The sequence below is a fragment of the Cygnus olor genome, chromosome 5 (assembly GCF_009769625.2).
Source record: "Cygnus olor isolate bCygOlo1 chromosome 5, bCygOlo1.pri.v2, whole genome shotgun sequence".
NCBI lineage: Eukaryota > Metazoa > Chordata > Aves > Anseriformes > Anatidae > Cygnus > Cygnus olor.
The window spans coordinates 7,932,324-7,955,481 of NC_049173.1; the positions used below are offsets into that span (position 1 = coordinate 7,932,324).

The following is a 23,158-nucleotide window of genomic DNA, read 5'->3' on the forward strand; positions in this document are numbered from 1 at the left end:
CCACGTTGCCAGCCGCTCCCCCAGGTACATAGGAGGGACAGGAAGAGAAGGCAAATGTTCTCAGGGAATTCACATCTTCAGTCTTGGCATTTTTCTGCATGTATATGCACGGTATGACGTTAAAAAGCCTGCACTTACTCTCAGCCTGCATACTTAGCATTAAAGTGCCTTTTTTTTTTTTTCAGTCTTGCCAAAGCATTGCAACGTAATAGCATTTCAAGCTCTAATGATTTAAAAGGTATTCCAAATTTCTCCTTCTTTACCCAACCCTGTGCCTGGCATGAGGTTCTCCTGCTTTGTCCCTTTGGAAAGTACGCAGTGGTGTAATCTCTGCCTCCATTAGGAAGCTGGCACCTTGGTAGATGGGAATCCTGTGATATTAAACCAGCAAAGCACGTGGATGCTCTTACAGCAGCAAAATTATGCTCTGTAGTTGTTCATCACAGGAAAGTTACCACCCCTCCCTACCCCACAGCAAAACGAGTTATGCTAGTAAGGCTTCTCCAGCACACCTATGTGGGTCAGGTATCACATCTCTCCACCACTCTCATCCACATATTTATGCAGGCAGCAGCCTATAGCGTAGACCTGCCTCTCGAGTAGATTTTGCTTGTAGCAGTGTGGTGATTATATAGTTGGGCAGGCCAGCATTTCCAGATGCAGCAACATACTTCACTTCCACATATGAAGCAGCAGTATTTAAAACCCCTGATCCGCCCTTGCATGACCCATTTGTCTTTACTCTCTCCTGCATCAGTAGGGTGGAGACATAGAAAAGCTGGTTCCTCTGGTCATCCCAATAACAGCACCATTTTAGAGAGGGGAACCAGGACATTTTTGAAGTCTTTTTTTTTTTTTTGAAAGGAAAATCAGAAGTAGTATAGGAAATTTTTGTTCCTTTTCCATTGCTGAAGATACTCTCTCCCACTGTTCAGGAACTACTTTTTGTGTGTTGGCCTGTATAGAAGGTGCCAGGTCACAGTTGTGTCCTGGACAAAAAGGCATGAACTCATTTATGCTCGTGCTAAGGCAGCAGTTAGCAGCACCACAGCTGTACCTTATCTGTTGGAACAGGCTAAAATGCCACTGCTCTGTTTTGAATAGCAATAAGAACACTTCCAGAAGTGCTAATACTCTGTACCTCTGTATCTCAGGCAAAAATCTATTTAAAAAAAAAAAAAAAAGCACATGGGTTTACTGGTCCTGGTTGCTTTGTTTTTCACTGGCTAGCATCATGAAATATTCGTTAAATATCAGTCCCTGTAAGAGCTCTTGCAAGTCTGAGCTGACAGTTTAGCAATCATATGTCATAGCTGAAAGTAGCATTTCTTTTTGCTAGGCTGTATCCAAAAATGTAAACATATTTCTTTCAAAACCATGTTTAGTTCTCATTTGGCAGACTCCTTGTTTTCCTACAGATCTCATTCACAACATGTTTGCAAGTGTACTAAGACAGCCTGGTTAAAGACAACCGATGCTAGCGAGTCCTTAGTCCTGTCCCCAGCTCTACATGTGGAAGAGAAGTAAACTAAAAATTCTAAATGAAATAAAAATTCTTAGTAATAAACTAAAAACTAAAAATAATGTGCTCTATAATAATTATTTCAAGGCTCACAGTATTGAATAGAGAAGATCTTGTCTGTGTTAGACTGTATTCAATTTTCACTATATTTTCCTCCTTGCATAGCAGTGAGATGGTTATTATACTCTGGAGAAGAAATAGAAAGTGGGCTATTGACAGTTTTGTTAAGCTCCGTAGATTTCTGAGCACCTCAGAATACTGAATCTAAATCAAATTTACGAAAATACATGTTGGATATGAGGCACATTTAAATACTTCTTCCTTTCTGTAAGAGGCGTATTCATAACAAAAGGTTGATTGTTAGGAGCACAAGTCAAATGTCTAGCTGCATGAAAATAGCTGACAAGTGCTAATGTTCAATAATCTCATCTGATAAAACCACGCGGAGGGAGTAATTGCAGGAGGATTTCATTACAAGAATGTGCAGCTGGTTTTTCTGGCTTCCCAAGTGCAGGCTCTATTCCCATACGCCGTGCTAGGCAGTCATTGTGGTCTGATTTCCCTCAGAACTTCATCCTGGCTTTGACAGCTAGTTCTTACTCTGACCATCAGCAGGGTTGTGTCTGTGGATGTGGTCGCTGCCAAACACGGCAGGCAGCTGGGCCACAGGGCTGGGAACCTGGGGCAGGGCTGGCAGTGGTGTAGCAGGACGTTAGGGGGACACAGCATCTCACCAGGAGCTGCGGGATAGCCCTTTAACCACCTTTTGCTTTGGTTGTCTGAATTACGGAACTAAAGGCTGCAGTGTTGATAGAGAGGGGCACTGCAAATTGCTGAAAACAAGGAATAGGAGCTTCAATTTTGCACAAATATGACGTGAAAAAGCACACCAGTGCTAACAGTGTTATGCCTGGGGACATTATTCCATTCATATAGCATGATCATCTTTTTAATGAGCAGGCAAAAGTAGTTGGCAGGTAAATGGCATAGTCATGGAATAAGTATTACCTTCTGTGAAATTGAATTCTATGCTTTTGTGTCTAATGCAAACAGCCTTGCACACACACAGAGTCTAATATTCCCAGGGAAACCAGGGCTGACATTTACCTGCCCCTGGGAAGAGAGGAGGAAATTAATATGGCTATGGAGGACAGAGACTTGACACAGCGAGAAGAAAAAAAAAGAGGCAGAAAAGAGGTGAATGACTCTGAATGGCTGGTGAGTCAGTGATATTTTTCTTCAGTTTATGCATGTGTTTATTTTCTGGGTGTGATATCTGAATTAAACATTAGATATACCTAAGGAATGGTTACATATGCGTACTGTTGAGTGTTTGCAGCTACTGAGACGCGCATGGACACAAACACCACAAGAAACAACATTAAAAGAAGGGCTATTAAGGCTGCAAAGTCAGTTGCTCAGAAAGCATGAAGTGCTGGAATTATGACCATCTGAGCAATCCTATTTCTTGCTTTCTTTCTGCTTATGTATCATAACCCAGTTTTTAATTACATGGTAACATTTATTTATGTTTTTCTATAGGGCACCTCAGTCAGTGCTCAGGACGGGCAGCATAGGCTCTGTAAGAAAGTAATATTTCCCAGTTCAATGCACACCTTTTTTACCATATGTTGGCCAGCCCCACCTCTGAAGGAGTGTCCTGTGAAGCTCATCGCCATCACATGAGTGCTTCATGACAGTTTTCACCCCTGAGATGTGACACGGGATAAAATAAAGCTATAAAAGCAGAACACCTTTTTCCTATTATGGGCTCTTCCACTGGAAATGCCAAGGCACTCAGCTCAGTACATTTTTTGTAGGTTTAAGTACAGTTCCCATTGGCTTTGGTCACAGCTGTGGATACTCAGTCCTGCCAAGGCCCTTTGCTCAGAAAGAAAAGAGCATGCAAATAATGGTCATTAGCTTTAAATGCGGGTTGAAGTGATTTGCCTGGAATTTTGTGACTGAAGCCCATATTGAAATCAGTTTCCCACATAGCCTTCAACTGCTTCAACCATTACACCTTAATTTCACTTCTTGTAATCTTCTGGCTCACTCACTTTATAGCTTCCAACTTTTGCAACAGCCGAAGCAGGGATCCAGCAGACACTAATCTCCTTTGCAACACGATGCCAGGCTTTTAATTTTTTTTTAGACTGATATCCATTTGGGCCATCAGCATGGGTGGGATGTTTGGTGCTCAGCTCTGCATTAAGTAGCTGCAGTGAACTGATCTCCTCCAGTGAGCACTCAATTAAGTAGAGTGCTGTGTCTGAATATGCTAAGTCTCCTGTCCAGGGAACGCCATCAGTCTCGGGGTCCCCCCAGCACTGTTGTCTGTTCTAGCCTCATAGCTTGTCCAGAGCCAGTTCTGTCCCACTGCCCACAAATCCCTTCTGGATGTCTTCATCTCCCCTACCTCACCTGTCTGCCTCTCCAATTCCCAAGCTTTCCTTGCCTGCCTAGCCAGCTCTTTCTTTAGCTGTCAGCCCCAGACTTCCCATTCAGAGTTGTGCTCCCTGTAGGTAGTTCTCAGTTTTAGTTTATTCCTGTATTTCCTCTGGGCTTTTTGTGCCAGTTTGCTCCCAACCCTGGTAAAGCAGTAGTCCTGTCTCCTGAGTACTTGTCCTTTACTTTTGGTGGTTCTTTTGTCAGGACTTGTACTGGAACAGAGGTGGGCTGATGGTCCCCTGAGGCAGATGACAGCCCCACTCTATCAAGCAGTCTGTTGATGAGCCATTAATTCCATACCTCCCACTGTCCGCTGATGAGAGCCTATTTCTGCAGTGCTGTCTGGCTGCCGTGAGTGAGATCTGAGGTCGCTCTCAAACCTGCTTCTCTCATCCTCTTAAATATGTAACTTGGCTGCCAAGTCATGGATATGTACTTGGCAGCCTGCAATAGCAACTGGAAACACAACACACACAATATGATTGTCAAAAAAAAAAAAAAAAAAAATGGGGTGGGGGGGGTGACTGCAGAGAACAGAGTCAGCTGAATTTTCAGGATGATTTGAGATTCTTGCTTAGCTATTCATGGACTAATTTTGTTAGCATGGATAAGCCTTTAAAGAGTACCTACAGGAGAAAAGATGCAGTGTCTGGACAGCTGTGGCAATGGGGGGCAGCTAGGGACAGGAAGCAGATTGTTTCATGGAAATTCTCTTCCCTCACATTGTATTGTCCCTGTGCTGTTCCATGTGCTCACGAACATCTTAGTGCTGCTTTCAGGAGTATTTTCCATAGCTAGAAACTATCACAAAAAAGAATGAGGCCACCTGTAAGAGCTGAAAGCATAGGAAATGTTATTTCTGTCTTACAGAGCTGACCTGTCTAGAAGTCTTAGGTCAGGTATTTTCATTGCTTCCAAGTACATACTTAGTGTAGCTGTACCGGGAAAATTTTCATAGACTGACTGGTTTTCACTTCATAGCTGATCTGATCTACTGAGAGCTGTGCTCCTGCCCCTTTACCTTTATCTGCATCTCCTCTGGCCCTCTCTGACTGCACTGAACCAAAGAAAACTTCTCGTTTATTTTTGCTGGATTACTTTTTTGACAGTTTAGGGAGCCGCCTTGCTGTGGGGTCTGAGAAGGTATAGAATAAACACAAAGATAAATGACGGGAAAAGTTAGATAGGAGCAAGAATGCCTCTCCCATCAACAACGAGCTTTTAGGATGGCTTAGCTGTAACACAAAACCTCACCCTTCTTGGGGACACAAAACCTCACCCTTCTTGGGGACTTGCCTTCTACCAGCAGGAAGTACTTTTGTTGATATAACTCATACCAATTTTGGGTGCTAGCTAAGCAGTACCAGTTATACACAATACTTTTCCACTGTGAATATCTAGTATGAGAGATTTTCTCCTTGCCCAGCAGTGCTTCAAAGAATCCCAAAGATCAAAAACCCTCCCTCAAAACCATGACCTTAAGCGTCCTGCCTTACCGTATGGGAATTATTTGCAGGGGGAACTCACAAATCTGGAGCTGCCTGCTTGCACAGGGACTTGAGACATGTCACTGGAGACTTGTGACTTAGCAGATACACTTTTATATCTTGTAAAGGCCCAAGCTAAAGGATGTGTAATGCTCCAGGTGTTGTACAGACATCCATGCCCACAACGGGGGAGAATGGGTGCCATCCTGTGCCAGTGATCAGGAGCACCTCTGCAGCTCGCTGCCTTCAAAGGACACTGTAGGCCCAAACGAGCAGCCACTGAGGTGGCACTGCACAGGAAACACTACATTTCTCTGTTTTGACTGAAAAGTTACCCAGGGAAGATGCTTGGTGAGAAGGAGCTGAGCATGTGGACCTTGAGTCCCCGTGCACGGAGCAGGCCGGAGGGCACTTTGTGTGCTGGGATCTGCAGCTCCCAGGGGACGGCCGGGTGTTACCGGGACGCTGCTGTAAACAGAGCCAGCCTGAGCGCCCCGGCCACATCCCAGGCAAGCGCCATGATCTCGGTGAGTGTCCCCACCTCAACCAGCTCCACGTTGTTCCTGCTGCCCGCTTCTGCCTCTGCAGCAGGTCCTGGGGACAGCTGGAAACCCCATGAGATGGCCGGGGAGGGAGCAGGGTGGGCAGGGCAGCCCTTCAGCCATCATGTCAGTGAGAACTGAGCTGTATTTGTAAGACATGGGGGTGGTATTTCCTCCTGCCTGTCCTGCTGTGGTAGGCGCTGCTCTGCTGTGCTACCACATTTTCTGTTTTTCGTTCATAGTTCATAACCCCTTGTGTCTAATGTAAAGGTGTTGCATTTGTGTGGGCCTTTTCTTCTGCGAGTTGTAAACCAGTATTCGAAAGCTGGAACTGAAGACTAAAACTGACAAGTTTAAATAACCACTCTTTGTCAAAGGATTAGGGCCACGGTTTCCTAATATTCATCTCTGTGGTCTAACCATTGCTTGGGCTGCTGGCTGCTGACATAAAATTATTTTGGCGTTCTACTACCAAATGAGATTGAGCAAGAAGCTGAGCCTTGCATTGCTGTCTGTCTGAATGACACCAGGCAAAAGTTCACAGAAAGCCTGCTTTCACCTGGTTTAAGTTTTAGGCAGAAGGATTTCAGCAATAAGATGGATTTTACTTTAAAGGTGACCTGCAAAAACCAGTTAAGAGTTTGCAAGTCTCTTTTGTTAATTAAGAAAGGGGCTAATTAATCTCTATTTATTTTTTAGGGGATTTTTGGTTTTGTATAGATTTTTTTGAATGTATGGATACTGTAAAATCCTGTTATTGGTGGTTTTGTTCAGTGTCTCCTGCCGGGTCTATCTGGTGTTGACTTAAAGTTCTCAGGGCATCAGTAAAGTGCATAACTCATGTATTCATTTATTTATTTTTAAACGAAGATTTCCTTTCTCCTGGTGCTTAGTCACCATAATTACATAAATGTTATCAAAACCAAATAAAAGTGATGTGTTGTGTAATGCATGGCTCCATTTGATTTCTCAGTCTTTATTAATTCGCTAGCAACCAAAGAACTGATGTTCCTTAGCAAACTTTCAAGTATTTACTATTATTATTATTTTTATTAATTAATAACCTGAAAGACATAAAAAGGATAGATCTTTTGTGTGTGTATGTGTATGTGTGTGTGTGTGTTTTATCTTATTTATAAGATAAAATTTATAAGTGTTTATCTTATTTATAAAGCAGTTTTAAGAAAGATACGTAATGGGCAATATGCACAATGCTCGTGTTCTAAATATTTTGTTGAGCCGGGCTGAGAACAAGAGCATTGTGTTTCTGACATGTAACCTGCATGCTGTTTTCTTGCAGACAATAAAACTAACTTCAGGTGTGTGGTACTGGAAAGATGATACTAATACACTTGAATTTGCAAGGTAAAAGAATTCTGTTTGGTTTCAGATTGTGCAGGTTTAAGGCCTTGATTCAGCTGTTCCAAGTAAGGCAAAATCAGTCTAACATCGCTTTGGCTGAAAATCAACTCCATGACAAATATGTATTTGTATATATATATATGTATTTATCGAGACTGGAGCTCTTAAATGTTACTCTGTGGCATTTATCCCATCATGGTAATGGAGAAAAACAGAAATATGTATTTGTTCTGTACTGCTTTCAAGATGAATTCACTTCAGAGGGACTGCTAAAAGTGTGTGGCAAGTCCTGCCCTGTGCCAGAAAGCCATGCAGTGCAGCAGCAGTGCTGAAAGTGAGGGCTAAATGCCATCCCTGGCATCTACAGGTGGAGGTCCACTAAGTCCTCAGACTGAAGCTGTCTGCATTATGTTTGGCCCCGCATGGCAGTGAGCACTGTAGGACTGCAAACCTTTTGGGAAACCACAGCTCTGCAAGGGAGAAAGCTCATGTACCTGCAGTTTGAATTTGTGTGGCAGCTGTGGATTCAGACTTCATCTGGCCTGAAAAATTTCCATACATTTAACCACTGGGGAGAAACAATATCCTCTGCTGCCCTCTTCCCAGATGCAGGGCAGGCAGTGCACAGTGCAGCGCAGCGTGGTACAGCTGGGTCAGTCGCCCGCTCCCTGCTGCTGCCTCCCTGCCCTGCTGTCATTTTCCAAGCCTTCGTCACGGCAGAGCTGGGCTGCTCACCTCTTCCCTGACCACATGGCTGTTGTGGGTGCCTTTCATGGTCTGAGTCTCAGCAAAATCAGCCAGCTTCTCTCATGGGCTTGGGGATGCTGCTGACTCTGCCCAGTGCTCTCCGGGACAGGAATGAGTTTCCCAGCCACATCTGCTGCCTCTGACCTTGGTGAACCCAAAGACAAGCTTTGGGACTCAGCAGTTTGCATTTAAAATCTCTTTTCTAAGATAAAACCCTCTTCCGTCTCCCTACAAGAAGAGAAAGAAGTAGTTGAGCTGAAGGTCAGGAGTGTATGTATATACATTAAGCTACTGTGAATACATTTAGGCTGGAAACTAGAAGAAAGTCCCTATTCATTGGCGTTGTCAGGACAAGAGCAGGAGGGTGAAGCCACTTGAAACATGGGTGACTTGAAGGGTTTACATGATGCAGTGCTTATGATGGCAGGAGACAGAGCAGGAGGAACTTTCCTTACTTTTTGCTTCTCTGTTCTTGAAAGCAATGTCTCATGCGGACCTCAGCACGACCCAGATGTTTTCTTAGTGTCAGTTAGAGGATGAAATATATATTCCTTGTGTATCATGGCTTGTTGACCTTTTTGCACTGCTGCTAAAAATGTAAATTCATGCCACTGCATGCTCACACTCTCTATTTCAGCTCCAGTCCAACATCTCAGGAAAACCTTAAGGAAGGAAAAAATACTTGCTTTCGGGAAATATGTGTCAAGACATTAAAGAGGTATGTCAAGCCGACTGACTTAGCTCAAGAAGGAACAAGATTATTTGGGTGGGAATATTTTCATCCATTGTCTGAGGATCATGTCTGAACAAAACACGTGAAACAGGGAGCCACCTGTCATTTCAATAGGGCGGATGAGTGGTCTGAACACAAAAACAGGGCCAGACATGCCTGGTGTTGAATGCTAGCTCAGGCACTAGCCTGCTGTGAGTTTGGTAAAGTCATTCTGCATCTTTGTTGCTGTTTCCAGATCACTCAGAAAGAGGTAATAATTCTCATCTGCTCTGAAGAGTATTGTGAGGTAATTAATTCATCTTCGTAAGGTACTTCAAAGATTAAAGTATTATTATTATTATTAATTTTATAAATTCACAACACGGTGTAGCTGACTTTCATCCATTACTTAAAACCTCTTTGATCTAAATAATATAGTCGCAATTTATTATATTAGCAACTAAAAGGGCAACTTCAGAAGCAAGCTTGGAGGTGAAATGTCCTATTTCTCCTAACATTCCCAGCCTGTTCTGTGGTTATAATAGCTGAAAGTTAGTTCAGGCTATCTGCCAAACACATTTCACTGCCTGGCCCTTTGAAATTGTGTGCAATGAGGAAAGTGCATACCAGGTAGATAATGTGACTGTTCTGTGACTGGAATTAATAGTGTCCTTAAATGCTATGTATTGGTCAACTACTAGCATCTTCCAACATGAATGCAGCGCAACGCTCCCTGAAAAAAGGCTGGCTGACAAAGAGGAAAAAATCCATAAGCTGTCAAAGTGGGTACAACATGAATATGTGACGTTGGATGATGTCAAATGTGAGTAAATGTTGGTATCTTGTATCAGCAAGGCATTGCCCACAGAAATCAGAAAACTATTTCTACTAGCAGCTAGCAATTTTTTGGAGGATATACTATTTTCTCCTCTGTGTTTTCAGATGTTGCTTTACTTTTGAAAGAAGAAGAAAAAAAGTCAGAGCGCATGCTACCTTTTGCAGCAGTTATGGGGTATGTTATGTACAATTTGTTTCAAGAATTATGTGTGTGTGTCAGGTAGTGGAGAGGCTATGGTGTATGAGAAGTAGAGTATGAAATATCAGAGGCTTAAAAGAGGGGTTTAGTGTGAAGTAACACCAAATGCATTTTAACCTTGGCATTCAGAGAAATAATCCCATTGCTTGTTTGGAAGCCTTCCACTCTGTTAGCTAAAGAAAGCCAAGAACTTGGGCCTAAATGTCCAAAGGTTGTTATTCATCTTACCCTAAGATAAATTCCACGTTTGCCGGAGCATCCGCAACACTGCATGCACTGTGAGTCCCTAACACGACTGGGCATCTGGGCTACGTTCTTGTGCAGCTGCGGTTCCACTCAGAGCTGCAGAGCTCATTAATTGCTGCCGCTGCTTATCAGTGGTACTTCTCTACATGCTAAAAGCAAGGAGGCTGCCGGCAGAGCATCATGTCTCAGGCGTATCCCTGAGATTGCCAGGGCCATACACTGGCTGCATTGCCTTTGATTTAGAAATGTATCTGTAGACTTTGTTGGACCTTAGTCATACTGTCCTTTGACAAGAGGAGAGGTGTCCCAGTTGTCCCAGTTTTCCTGTCTTCCTCTGAATGCAAGTGCTGCTTTTTCAGCATGTTCAGTGCAGAAAATGTGCTTGCAGAAAGTAAGTCTGATAATACCCAGTTCAATCCACTGTTCAGCATGTTTCTTGGACACTGCTAGTATTTCTCTAAAAGCCTCCAAAGTCCCATTGTGGAGTGGAGTGTTTACTGTGAATGGGTCTTAACCACACAGCTGATATTTGATATAATACAGGCCCTTGAGCAGAGACTTTGTTCTTTGTTGTAATGGTCTGGTGGTGTCTATATCTGCAGACCTACAGAATTCCCAGTGACATTTCTACCTTTCATTTAGGAATAAGAAACTAGATGAGTTCCTCATGGCCCTCCTTTTCTACTTATCTTTTTACCTTGAAAAAATTGCCCTGGAAAAGGAAACCACATCCTTGATCTCGTGAGTACAAGACATTAGGGTTGTAAGTACCCAGAGCTTGCCCGACTTTAAGTGTGTAAATACTGCAGTCTGAATAAATCATTACTACTACCCAAATGTTAAATCTGTGTGGGTGCACTGGATCGAATAACCATCCCCTGTTTCCATTTCCCAATAACAGCATTAGCATCCCGTCATTTCTGCTTGCAATACAGAGCACCTCCGAATCACAGCTGAGTGTGCTGGGCGTTTAGTTGTGCTGTGGGTCACATTGCTCCAAGATTCCATTTCTAAATACTTTGCAAGGCAGGTTCAGATGACTCTTCAGTGCTAGAAACATGTTACAGCATGAGAAATATATGCTAGGAAAGCAGTTTCCAAGCAAGGGTGTGTGACCACACTTGCTACCTTGCAAAGTGGAAGTGGGGATGCCAGAGGAACAGTTTAGGAGCTGTTGTGTTAGAGAGTTTTATGCCTTGGGAGAAAGTGTTACTGAGTTACAAACCATGATTATAAGAAACCTTAATGATTTGCTGGACTCTTTAATAGTCTCTGAGAATTGATTGACCATTTTATTAAAACACCTGATAATTACTTACTTCACAATTCATGAAGCCTTGATATACACAGGGGCTGATTTATCTGGATTGAAGAAAAGACTGCTGGAGGATTGCTGGCCTTAAGGAACTGATTTGTTCCACATCTATAGATTGACAGGTTCTCATTGTGCAAGGAATATTTCATAAATAAAGAAAACCATCAACATAATTTGGAACACAAAGGTTCTAGATCCAGTTGAAGTGATCTGGGCTGAAATTTGCAGAATGATCCCCTTGTTCTTGGCTGGTGAAGGACAAGGAGGACTCTGCACTGGCCATGGCATCTCAGCATGGTTCATATCATCAGCTGGTGTGGCAAGTACAGAAACAGACTGAAACAAAGAAGAGTTTGGACCTATTGCCATACAGATTTATGTTTCCTGGGTCAAGAGGGCTCTGATTAGTAGCTACCAGCTATAAACACTGGTTAAACTCTGCCAGAAGAGACATTTTGCTGTGTTATGGCATGCAGTGCTCCCAGAGTGACTGCTGCCTTTTGGTGGGAAACATATACCATCTCTGAGCTTCCCAAAGAAAAATTCTGTAACACTGTTTTATTTAGATTCATTGCCTCCCCTGAAGGGAAGTGGCTTGCTTGCCAGGAATTAGCTGCATGCAGTGTAACTTCAGAGAAGCTTAAAGAAGAGACATTTACCATGCAGAAGGAGGAAGTCAGGATGTTGATCTACCAAAGTATAAATACGAGGAAGGAAAATAAAATGACAAAAGGCAATTTTAGATCTTACTTAATGTTAAAATTTACCCTTAATTGTTCTTGCAACTTAGCTGACTTGGAGGAATGAGAAGATATTAATCATGGTGTGAAGAGCTTTCTGGTATTGCATCTTCATTCCCTGTTCATGACCCCCTTGTTTCTGTCTAATTCTGAAATTGGTATATGTTATATTTCAAATCAAATGTAGTAGCAAGGACTGTTTTTTTCCTTCTGTGGACTAAAGTTCTGGAATAGTCTTCTACTAGAAAATTATGGGGGCAGGGGAGAAAACTACTTTTTTTCTGAAGGTGGAGCTCTGTGAGCTTGTGAAAAGGATTTTTTAACCACATAATAAAATCATAATGACAGAAAATTACACTTGTGATAAGAATCCTTGGGTATGTGATATGTTGACGTATTTGAGAGGATGTGAAAGAAGATTGCATAGCCATTTGTTTTCCTGTACTTATCCCACTTAAATCCCATGCTCAGGGCTGTTGCTAGTTGTTTCTTCAGGAAGAAAACTCCCTCCCCTTCCTCCTAGATGTAATTTAATTTCAGAGGCTTTTTCGCTTTCCTGCGTAGTACTGGCTATGTGCCACAGGTAGAGACAGACTGCAGGCAAGACATGCTGGTACCATTTCATATGTCTGGTTAGTGACACCTATAATTTGCTCAGAGTTAAGCTGACAGACAGATTGCTTGGCGACTGGGCTTGGTGACCTGCCTAGTCCTTTAGCAGCCTGATGTTCCTGTATGGTGGACACATCCAACGACTGTGCAGTCCTTGAGCTGCTCTTCTTGCAGACCCTGTGTGCTAATGTAGTAATGCAGAAACAACATTCATTCCTGGTCCTAGTTGGTGTTTTTGGAGTTCCTGCCATTTGGGCTGCCTGTGAGAGATGCCCAACTCATCTGTTGTGACTGCTTTGTTCACAGGGCTTGATGGGCTGAATAGCTCAACTGTCTTGAACCTAGGCAGTGTAGAAGTACTTATGTGCACAGAGCCTCAAGAAAACATCTAAGACCACCTTTGCTTATGAAGTCATTGCTTCTGTGCATTAAACTTTCTTATGTCAGAAGGAGTTCCTATAAGAGAAAAACAGCATGAATCTGGACATCTTTGGCTTCTTGTGACCTTATCTTCCCTTGATGCTATTCTGATTCTGGATAAATCCAAGATTTGGGTTTTCCTGGCTTGCTCTAGATTCAGGAAGATCTTGTACACAACCTCTAAAGCAACAAACCAGTTTTCCAAAGCAGTGGGCATGAAGCATTGCCCCACTGGAGACAGCCTGGGAGTATTCACCTCTGAAATATGTGACTCTAAGAACAAAAATTAAGCAGTAGTGAATGAGACATGAATGGAACATGGGCTATTATTTCTGTTCTGCATTTTCTTCCCCCCTTAGTTTCTATATGTTTCTGATTCCAACCCTTTCATGTCTTTTGAGGAAAATTTGCTGAATTTTATTAGCAATTATCCTTGAGAAGCCCAGAGTAATTGTCCTAATTATTAAAGGTGGGTCATGCAGGAAGCTTTAGAGCTGGAGGCCATCAGGGATGGGACAGATAAAAACAACTCTCCCGAGCGTGAAAGGAGGCAAGTAACTTCTAGGCCTGTAGCGCTCCCAGGCCCTGGGAGACAGTCGGGTGGATTACAGGGGAAGCAGAGGAAATAGAAAGCTCTTTGGTTTGGCATTTCCTTAGCGTTTGATCTGAAGTGGTTTAAAATACAGGCTTGTGGTGTCAGCCGTTCCTGTTTAGAGGCCATCCCAAAAGCGCTTCGTGTGCCTTTTTGAAGAGAAGTAAGTGCTGTCTCCGAACGAGCCAGACCCACTGCTTCAGGCTGCCCAATGACAGAGTCTGTGCCTGGAGAGATCTAAATGCACCTCCAGGGCTTTCATGTAGGCTGCAGAAAGGGTTCATAAGCTATGTAGGATCAAAGACGGCAACCTGAGAGGCTGTGGGCACAGAGCTTACAAGTTCTGTAGGGCAAGGGAGACTGTCTGGGCCCAAGCCCCAGGCCTGGTGGCCCCACCAGCACTGCAGAGCTGTGCTGGAAGCTTCTGAACTCAGCCCTGCTGCAGAGGGGTCCCCTGACAGTGGTGCCATGGGGTGTGCTGGTTTACGTGCCTGAAAACCATGCATCCACTCTCTAAAATCTCTCTTTTTTTTTTTTTTTTTTTTAACAGGACTATGATTTTTCTGGAGAATAAAGAAATGGACGATGTGTTGGCGAAGTTAGCAGTGGCCAGGATTCACCTTGCCAAAGTTTACAGTAACTTTATCCTTGGAAGAGGCATGGCACAGCAGAGCCACTCACCTAGTGGAAAGTAAGCTAAGGAAAGCTCTTCCTTCTGGGGACCCTTGCCATGTCAGGGGCCACAGCAGCCCAAGTCCAAGGCCCCTTTTGGGTGACACAAGTGAAAGCCCGAGGTAACATGTCTCATGAGTCAAACAGTCACAGGGACAAAGGGACCACAAGACAGAGAAGTGACCCCATCTCCCAGCTGCTCTAGCTGGTAACTGGCTCCAGAAGTGTTTCTGGTGAGCTGTTGCCAACTGGTTTGGCCACAGCAAGTTGCAGCAGAGTTCTGAATACCAGCCTGGGAAGCTCTAGCCGTGGCATGCGGAAGGCTTGCTAGATACACACATCAGGAAACTTTGATGGGTTCAGTGTGAAATCCAGCAGTGCAAAAAGCAATGCCGGCTATGGATCTCACCTGTGCCATTTTGACTTACTAAACCTTGGAGGCAAATGGTTATGTGCGTGCTGTTTGCCATTGATCCCTGCATAAATTTCCTCCTATGCCAGGTCTGAAATAGAATAAGACTAATAGAAAGTGTAGGAGACCTTGCTTCTGAAGGGCAGCAAGTGAAGGGACTATAGACAAAAAAAGTTTGTGCTTAGCGACTGTGGGCATTGGAAACGTAGGACCCTACCTCTGAGCAGGGAAGATGGTGCATGGCTTTTTCAGAGTGGTGGAGACCAGTAGTTCTTTAGATGCCACGGATCCAGCTAAGGACCAAGAGGAACAGAAAGCTGTAGTGGAAATTTAAAAAGAAACTGAAGAAGGTACAAATGAATGGGAGGGTGTTTTAAAAGGCAGAGAAACTAGGGGAATGATGAGGCTTGGAGACAAGTATGCATGTTTCCTTTTTTTGGGCAGTAGACAGTCACTAGGATTTTCTCAGAGCAGTTTCAGGCACATTTTTTCAAAGTCCATTGGTGTGAAACTCTGCTGCTAGTTCTCCAGAGGAGTCACAATCCTTCTCCTGTCTTCCTGCAACACAGCTCCTAGCGGCCTCGCTCCTCTCTGGGGCTGGAGGAACCTGGGTTTCCTCCTAACCAAGAGGAGAAGGTAACCTATGAAACAGTGGAGGCAAAGGGGAGCTGGAGACCACTGTCCCCACAGGGCTTTCATTTTGGTGTGCTCCCATGCCACAGGGCACTGGACCCTGAAAATTAACTGCACATTCTCTCAGCATCCTGGCATGCTGGTATTTCAGGGGGCAGATCTGGGAGCAGCGTTGTGTGCCACATGCCTGCTTCCAGATTTCTGCTAAGGCATCCAGCTAACCTTCTTGCTGGTTGGACAGGGAGGGTTGTGACAGCATTTCATTGTTTCTGTTGGGTGGCCCTAATGTCAGCACTTATGAGACTCACTTTGAGGAACGTACTGCAAAAAGCAACTTGAATCCAAGGACTGGATGCAGCTGGATAAAGCAGCCTGTGCTGCATACAGAGCTAGTTAGCTCTGCTGCCTCTCCACTCACTCGCATTGTCTGGTGGATGGGAACGTGCAGGATTGTGGCAAGGAAGAGGTCTAGTGGCAAAAAGAATAGCAGCTTGGGAGTGAGAGCAGAGAGCTGAAACAGGAAACTGTGTTCTTTAATATTTCCATCACAGTGGGGGTTAGAGGCTGGCAGTGGGTTGGGACGCTGGTGTCTAGGCTGTAAAAACACAAAGGCTAGAGAAGGGCTGTGTCCTAAAGCATTCATGAGGTAAGGTGCTGTATGAAGAGAGACCTGACTGGGTTACTCATAGCAGGGTGGTGGTAGCTGACTACAGCTGACTTCAGAGTTAGGCTAATGCTGAGCATGTTACAATGTATGGCACTTCCCATAGCATACGGCAATTACATAAATATAATCTCTTCCAGGCTGACTCAGTTTAGCCTTAAATGTTATCTGGAGCCTCCCAGACCATTATATGAACTGCCAAATATGAGAGCTAAGGGACAGGACTGATTAACACTCTTAATTGTAAAAGATGATTAGGAATTTTTTAAGCATACATTCTTTTGGGTGGAAAAGGTCCTTTGTCAAAATGGAAACTGGGGCTAGGACTACCTTTGATGATCATTTATTTATTTATTTATTTATTTTACCTGGAAAATGTTTAGATTAAAAAATGAGAAATTATTGATAATGTAAAACTCACTCCCAGTTTTACTATATTTTCTTATAACCCAGCTATGTTTTCATGCTGGTATTGAAGCTTTTGCTTTTCCTTGTAATTCACCATAGCAACATTTTAATTAAATCTTATACTATATTGAGAAACTGATCTTCCAAATGACCCTTCCAGATCTTCCAAATGTCTATGTGTTCATATAAAATCATTGATTTTTCATGTGAAGACTTTCTCCAAAAGTCTCCCAACTTAAAAAGGAAGGCTTAGATGGAGAACGTCTTCATCTTAACAATTTACATGATTTGTAAAATGCAGCATTAAAATCCTATCTTGATACCATCCCAGACTGGAATTTGAGAGAGTTCCTCCAGACCTGTTATTTGTGTATGTTAGCATTAGTCCTTTTGTGCCTCCAACGCTGAGGAAGGAATAGGTGTGTCTGGCTTTCTCCTTTTAAGTTGATGGAGGTTGTGCAACCTTTTTGTGGTGCCAGTTTCCTTATGGGTATTTGTCATAATGGGAAAAATACAGAGTGTTCCCAAAGCTGCAAGCATTGATGGCACAAATAGTTGTCGGCCCTTACTGATCCTTGATGCTAGCTTGATCCATGAGCAATTAGAGTCACAGCCGTGGTCAAAGGAGCTGTTAAAATGGCACAAGAAACATTGCCCTGGGTGCCCCTACATAGAACAGTAGTTTCTGTAGATGTCTGAAGCCATGATCTTACATCCAAACCCCATGCCTACAGCACCGTCTGCCCTTTGCGCTGTCCTCCTCTTCCACGCATGAATTCATCCTGTCACCCTGACAGCTCTAAGAAGTCACTGTTATATTTCTGGAAGTCATGATGCCCTTTGCTCACTCATTCACATGTTTCTTACAAGTCCTGTCCTGAATCTTGTTGCAAGTTTGATGTTTTCCTAACCCTTTCTGTATTTTCCTAGGTAATGAGCAACTGTGCCCTAGACATGGGAGGTGCCTCCTGCTTCAGCATTTATTTTAGGAAACTTTACTTAAAGCAGGTCTCTTAGCTTAATACCTTACTTGAAGGAAGTAAAGCACTGGGGGAAAGAAGGGTGGAGACCCCTAGCATTATTTAATTCTAATTATTGCTGTTAATTTCTGTTGCTGGCCTCGACATCGGTTTCTCTGATAAACTGGGGAGTGGTTCTAAGATAATGCTTGAGCTATATAATGTTAAAGGTGAAGCAGGGTTTTTTACATTAAGGTTTAAAAAGCCGGGGTCATATTAGGTTCCTCTGCTCTGATATTCTGAAGACAGAATATTGTGATTTTCCAGCATTCATAAGGAATCAAAAGCATTGAAGTTATCTGGGAGATCTGCTTAGGCAGATGGCTGTGCCATGCTTGAAGAGTCAAGCTTCTTTTCCCTTGCACAATATGTGGGCTTGGGATCTCAGCTGAAGTGTCAGGAGGGGTATGATTGGTGAGAGCTGGGCAGGGAGATATGTGGTCCTCCTGATCAAAATACCAATAAATGAAGGTCAGAAGATGGTAAATAGAGCTATGGGGCTGCAATGATGTTTCTGGGGTGATGGCAGCTGGGTATACCCTGAGTGTGTGGAACAGTTGATGCTATCAGGACGGTAAGGGACATTTCAGGAGTTGGTGAGTTGACAGAGAGATGGAGTTTATTGTGCATCTGGCAGGTCTGTGAGGATCTGAAGGCTGGCAGAGAAAACTTGCTTTCCCTTCCACAAGGGTGAGCCGTGCCAGCTCCAGGACAACTGAGTGGCTGCTGGGGTGTGTGCATCACCCTCCACTCTAATGGCTGCTTCCATGAAGGACAGTCATTTGGCTTTGCATGAGAATCCCCAGGCTCAAGGGGGTGGTGAGAGCATCTCTCAGGCGTCCACTGCGCAAATTGCTGCTTCTTTAACAAAGGCCCTTTGTCATTTTCGTACATGTTTTACATTTCTTCTTGGAGATGCATCAGGCATCTCCTTCCTGGTTTTCAAGTATATTGTCTCAGCATTGGCCTGGCTTTGTGCCCTTGGTAACTCTACTCGTTGCTCTTCCAATGATGTCAGGAAGAGTTTTCTATTCACTTCAGTGGGAACTGGGTTAGATCAGAGCTGACCACTTTTGAGAGGCCCAAGCAGAGAGCTCAGTCTAGATAGCATAGTAGGGGTGCCTCCCCTGCTCATAACATCCAGCTTTGTTCTATTGGATTTAATTAACTGAGCCACACAATATTTCGTCTTTTCTCCTTCTGAGGCAACGCAGAATTCTTGTCTTTCTCTTAGACAGTAGGTCTCTGCATGCTAGTAATGAGGATTTACCAGCAACAACTTTATTGCCCTGGTGAAATGCCAGCTTGGCAGCAGCCCCGTGAGTCATATTCAATGCTCTGTTCAGAGAACTGAAAGGATGACTGCTGCTATTAATTTTGTGCTCTTGTTCACTGCTTTAGGAGAACAATATTACAGAAAGATCGGGACTTCTTTGAGGTAAGAAAGACACAAAGATAAATGGAGATTTTGACTGAGTGTCAGCATAGACCATGTCCCTCTCTCGCACATTCATGTACTGCAGACAGGCCTGCTCCCTTCCTTTTGGTCCTCCTGGTGGTTTACTTGCAGGGCAGAGTAGTATCTGCAGTAAACTTTTACTTCTTGGGCCTAGATTACAATGTCTGTAAAATACTGACTCTTTGCCCTTCAGCCCAACCTTCTTCCCCCTTGGAGCCCTGAGCTGGGGCGTTTCAGTCCCTCTGTGTCTCAGAGCCCAGCCAGTTCCCATCACAGCCTGAGGTCCCTCTGGGAGGTCTGGTCTATAGCTTTCTTCTCATCATTGGCCTCACAATTTCATCTCTAAAGGTAAGAAATTTCACAGTCTTCTTTCATTTCCATTGTGCTTGGCAACATTTTTAGATGTCAACAAGCTTTTCTGGCCTGCTACACACAGCTCAATGAGCAATTTGTGACCCTCACTATGTAGCAGGGCTTCAGCAAATTAATACAAAAGAGCTAGGCCCAAATTATACTCTGTACTTCACAAACTGGGGAGCCTTTCCTGGAAACAGGGGAACTGTGGATTCAATTCCAGTCCCAGTGAGACCACCTTTTCAGGAACCTTAGTAGGGACTCAGTCTACTGGGGGTTGACTCAACTTGTGCCAGCGATCACAAATATTAAAATGGACTGAAAAGCTAGATCTTCCTTTTTAACCAGCAAGCAGATATATGGCGGTGAGATGCACTGAGTTCATATTTGGTAGCAATATCTTCTATGATCACAATGCTGTCATTTTGGGTGGGAATCATCTTGTCTAACTCCAGCTGCACAAACAATAGCTGTCCCTAAGCCCTTAGGCTCCGTTGACAGTCATGCAGACAAAGGGGGTGAATTGTTGCCTTTTGAGACAGATGTGTGCGATAAGAACCCTCACAGAATGACTCATCCCATTAGTCTCTTTCCATTAATTATTGAAGGAAACTGGATGGTAATCCCAGGTTCACTCCCTAGTTCTAGCAGCAAAACTAAGCCACATTGGTCAGAGTTGAGCAAGACAAAATCCATCTGAGCTAACTGTGTTTCTAGCCTCATCTGTCTGCATACCTTTAAAAAAAAATCTGCTTTCAAATCTTCAGTAATATATGGTGAAGTTTGATGCCAGACTGGTTGCTGACTTTTTAATGGAGTCATGCCAACCCTGCACTGTGGGACGCGGTGAGATTCTGAACCTTTTCCTAGTGAAAATGTGATCCGTGTTTTCAATTTAGGGCTTCTACAAATTCTGCAGCTATGTGGCTTGGCTTGTGTTCAGACAGAAGCACTTCCAAGTGATTCGGGAAGAAATCGGCAGGCTTCTTTGCTCTGACATGTTCAATCCCACCTTAAGAGACAGGAGCAATGTTTTCTTGCAGGAAGCAGGCAAGAGGACTGCAGATGCAGATGCAGTGAGATTGCCATGTCAGAGGTACAGTTTGACATACTGATGAGCCCTTAGATAACGTGCCCTGTCCAAATACACTGAGATAACAGCTGCATTTGTTTTCTTTCAAGACAAGCCCATGCCAAGCATCCACCCATAAACAGCATGGTTCACCAGCGCTCGCCCATGCTCAGCACGCTGCTGCCCTTGCCAAAGGAGAGCGCTCATTACCTCTCCCAGAACCACTACTGTCGGGGCAGGGACCCGCGCCCCTGCTCGTGTGACAACCTGCCGGACTTCTCAGAGCTGTTTGCTACCAAGTGAGGGGCTATTTCTCTGCATAAATAGATCTGGTAGTGCTGGTAGGAAGGATGTCTGGCAGCTAGCTCTTCCTCACTAGGAAAGGGGCCATTGGATGGGGGATTTGCCTAGGCAGTAGTTAGAGAGGAAGAGGAGTGTAAGGCAGGCTTGAGTGAGCCTGAAACTTGCAGATGAAGTACTCTTGGCTAACTGTTGGCAAAGCAGCCACTGCCCATCATACTGCTTTGTTAAAACTGGAAAGTTTTTTTGGGAAAGCAAATACACGTTGAGATAAATTTGAACAAAAAACAAATTCAAACCTCTCAAAATCAAAATGGGATGTTTATTTTTTTCCTCTCATGATTCATTACAATTTCTTATTTCTTCAGCATTCTGATCTGACATGACCAATGTATTCTATTCTGACAAAGTTTTTTTTTTTTACTGTACTGCACTTTAAAAATATAATTTAAATTGTAGTACAGATAGAACCTTTTCTACCAATTCAAAACAAACACAAAATTTTTCAAGTCTGGATATGCCATGAAAGAGATATTCCGTTTTTCCTCTACTCATGGTTAACAGCAGTATCACTACAATTCTTTTTATGTAATAACTGATGCAAATATGATGACTATACATCAGTGTTGCTCTGCTGAAGCGTATATAAGGCTCCCTGTAAGACTTTCCTACGTAAGTCATCTTTTTCTGCCTGGAAATTATAATTTGAGAATTGCCTTAGTTTTTCTGGATCTACCAGAATTCTGGCAATCTAATGAATGCTACAACACTCTACATGCAAAATTGTCAGACCTATCCACAACACATGTCCAGTATTTCCCCAGAAAGTGAAATTTGCTACAAATGCACATGTAATTGTTTTGTGCATGCTTTGGAAGTTGGGTGCCCCCTAAGCATCTTGGTGTTATAACTTAAGCACGGTAATTCATGTGCAATAAGGCCAACCTTTCCAGGAAGTGCTAAGTTTCACTTGGACATATGCAATTCATGTTGTGTGCATGCATGCTCGAGACAGAAACATGACATGGTATGCAAGGTGCTGAGTGTCTAAGTGTGGCTATTTGTTCTTCCCTGGAGGAAGCAGATAATCTTGGCATAGTGGGTGTTACTCACAGTCCAGCTAAAGGAGGCAATGTTCCTTGCCGGTTTACCTTCTAAATACTACAGGTTATTCCCCCTTTCTCCTATTTTCCTCTGCTTCATTATGTCAAGCATATTAACACCATGTTTTCTAACAGGGTGGGCATCATTGGAGCTCACTGTAGTGAGTTAAATTCCTGTATGCTCAAGTCTGACGGGGCGATGGAGGAGGACGAACAAGAACAAGAACAAGAACATGGAAGACAGAGGAGTTGTTCCTCTGTCCTGACAAATGGCCTGAATCTGCCACCTCTGTGAAGCCCCCAAAACAGGCTTAGTAGTGAGAGTGCTGTATTCTCAAAAGCAATGGCAGAAGATGATTGTAATCAGAGCATCTAGCAGAAGTGGTATCTGCTTTCATTGAGTGGCATAATTTCATATTGCTAAGTAAATAATTTGGAAATTGCAGATTAAAAAGCCAAAATCATTTGTCAGAAGTGGGGTAGTTTTGCACACAAGGATCTGTACTGGGTGACTGAAGAACTGGCCTGTAATTCCTGGTTCTGTCACTAACTATTCCTCTTTCATCTTAGTGCTTTCATTGCACCATTTCTGAGAAGACTATTTTAATGACTTATTTTGGGAAGTGCTTTGACACCCGCAGATGAATATGATTATTGATTTTAACGTCAACCCTCTTTTTCTATAGGGTTAGCAAAGTAATCAGTAGACAGGACTTGCTATAGATGAAAAGCTTCTGGAATTGTACGTTTAAAGGAAGTTACTCTTGAATCTTTAATATATAGTTTAATCCTTTTTTGATTTCAATCATCTCTCATTTTGTTCTCAGATAATGGTAGACTAATTTATGGTTCATTGTGAAAAGAGTATTGCAAAGTGGAATGCTGTTTTTTAAGATATCTATTAACTTGCATTTTTTTTTTAATTATATAATATTATTTTTATCACTGATTTTACATGATTGGAAAAGCAAATCTTAGAAGTTCAAAATCAAAATATGCAGCTGGGTTGTCAATATCTTGAAGCATAATGCATTCATGATAAGAAATCATGTATCACTTTACCTACAAGACTAAATATCTGTGCTAATCATTAGCATCAGGAGGAAAATTTAGGATGAAATCCTGGCCTTTGCACAGTCAATAAGAATCAATGAAAAATAATGGATGATTAAAAAGTGAAAGAAAAGCGGAGAGGTAATATTTTCAGCATTTTTAGAAGTTTGCTGCATCAGTGATGGTTTGGAAGTTTTTCAGTGCAATACATTTCTGCTAGATAAA

General features: G+C 43.1%; 1 protein-coding gene across 3 annotated transcripts; it reads left to right on the plus strand.

Moving 5' to 3' along the window:
• Positions 1-2,780: 2,780 nt before the first annotated feature.
• Positions 2,781-23,158, plus strand: PPP1R36 (protein phosphatase 1 regulatory subunit 36). 3 transcript variants are annotated; one of them, XM_040557919.1, is made up of 11 exons: positions 2,781-5,987; positions 7,303-7,367; positions 8,749-8,829; positions 9,525-9,646; positions 9,766-9,835; positions 10,748-10,846; positions 14,335-14,475; positions 18,994-19,030; positions 20,305-20,501; positions 20,588-20,776; positions 22,016-23,158. In XM_040557919.1, the coding sequence occupies exons 1-11, from the start codon at positions 5,805-5,807 to the stop codon at positions 22,173-22,175; spliced, it is 1,344 nt and encodes a 447-aa protein (XP_040413853.1). In that variant the 5' UTR covers positions 2,781-5,804; the 3' UTR covers positions 22,176-23,158. The 3 variants fall into 3 exon arrangements, with proteins under 3 accessions (XP_040413853.1, XP_040413855.1, XP_040413854.1); XM_040557921.1 differs by lacking the exon at positions 10,748-10,846 and having other exon boundaries at positions 2,782-5,987; XM_040557920.1 differs by lacking the exon at positions 2,781-5,987 and having other exon boundaries at positions 7,198-7,367.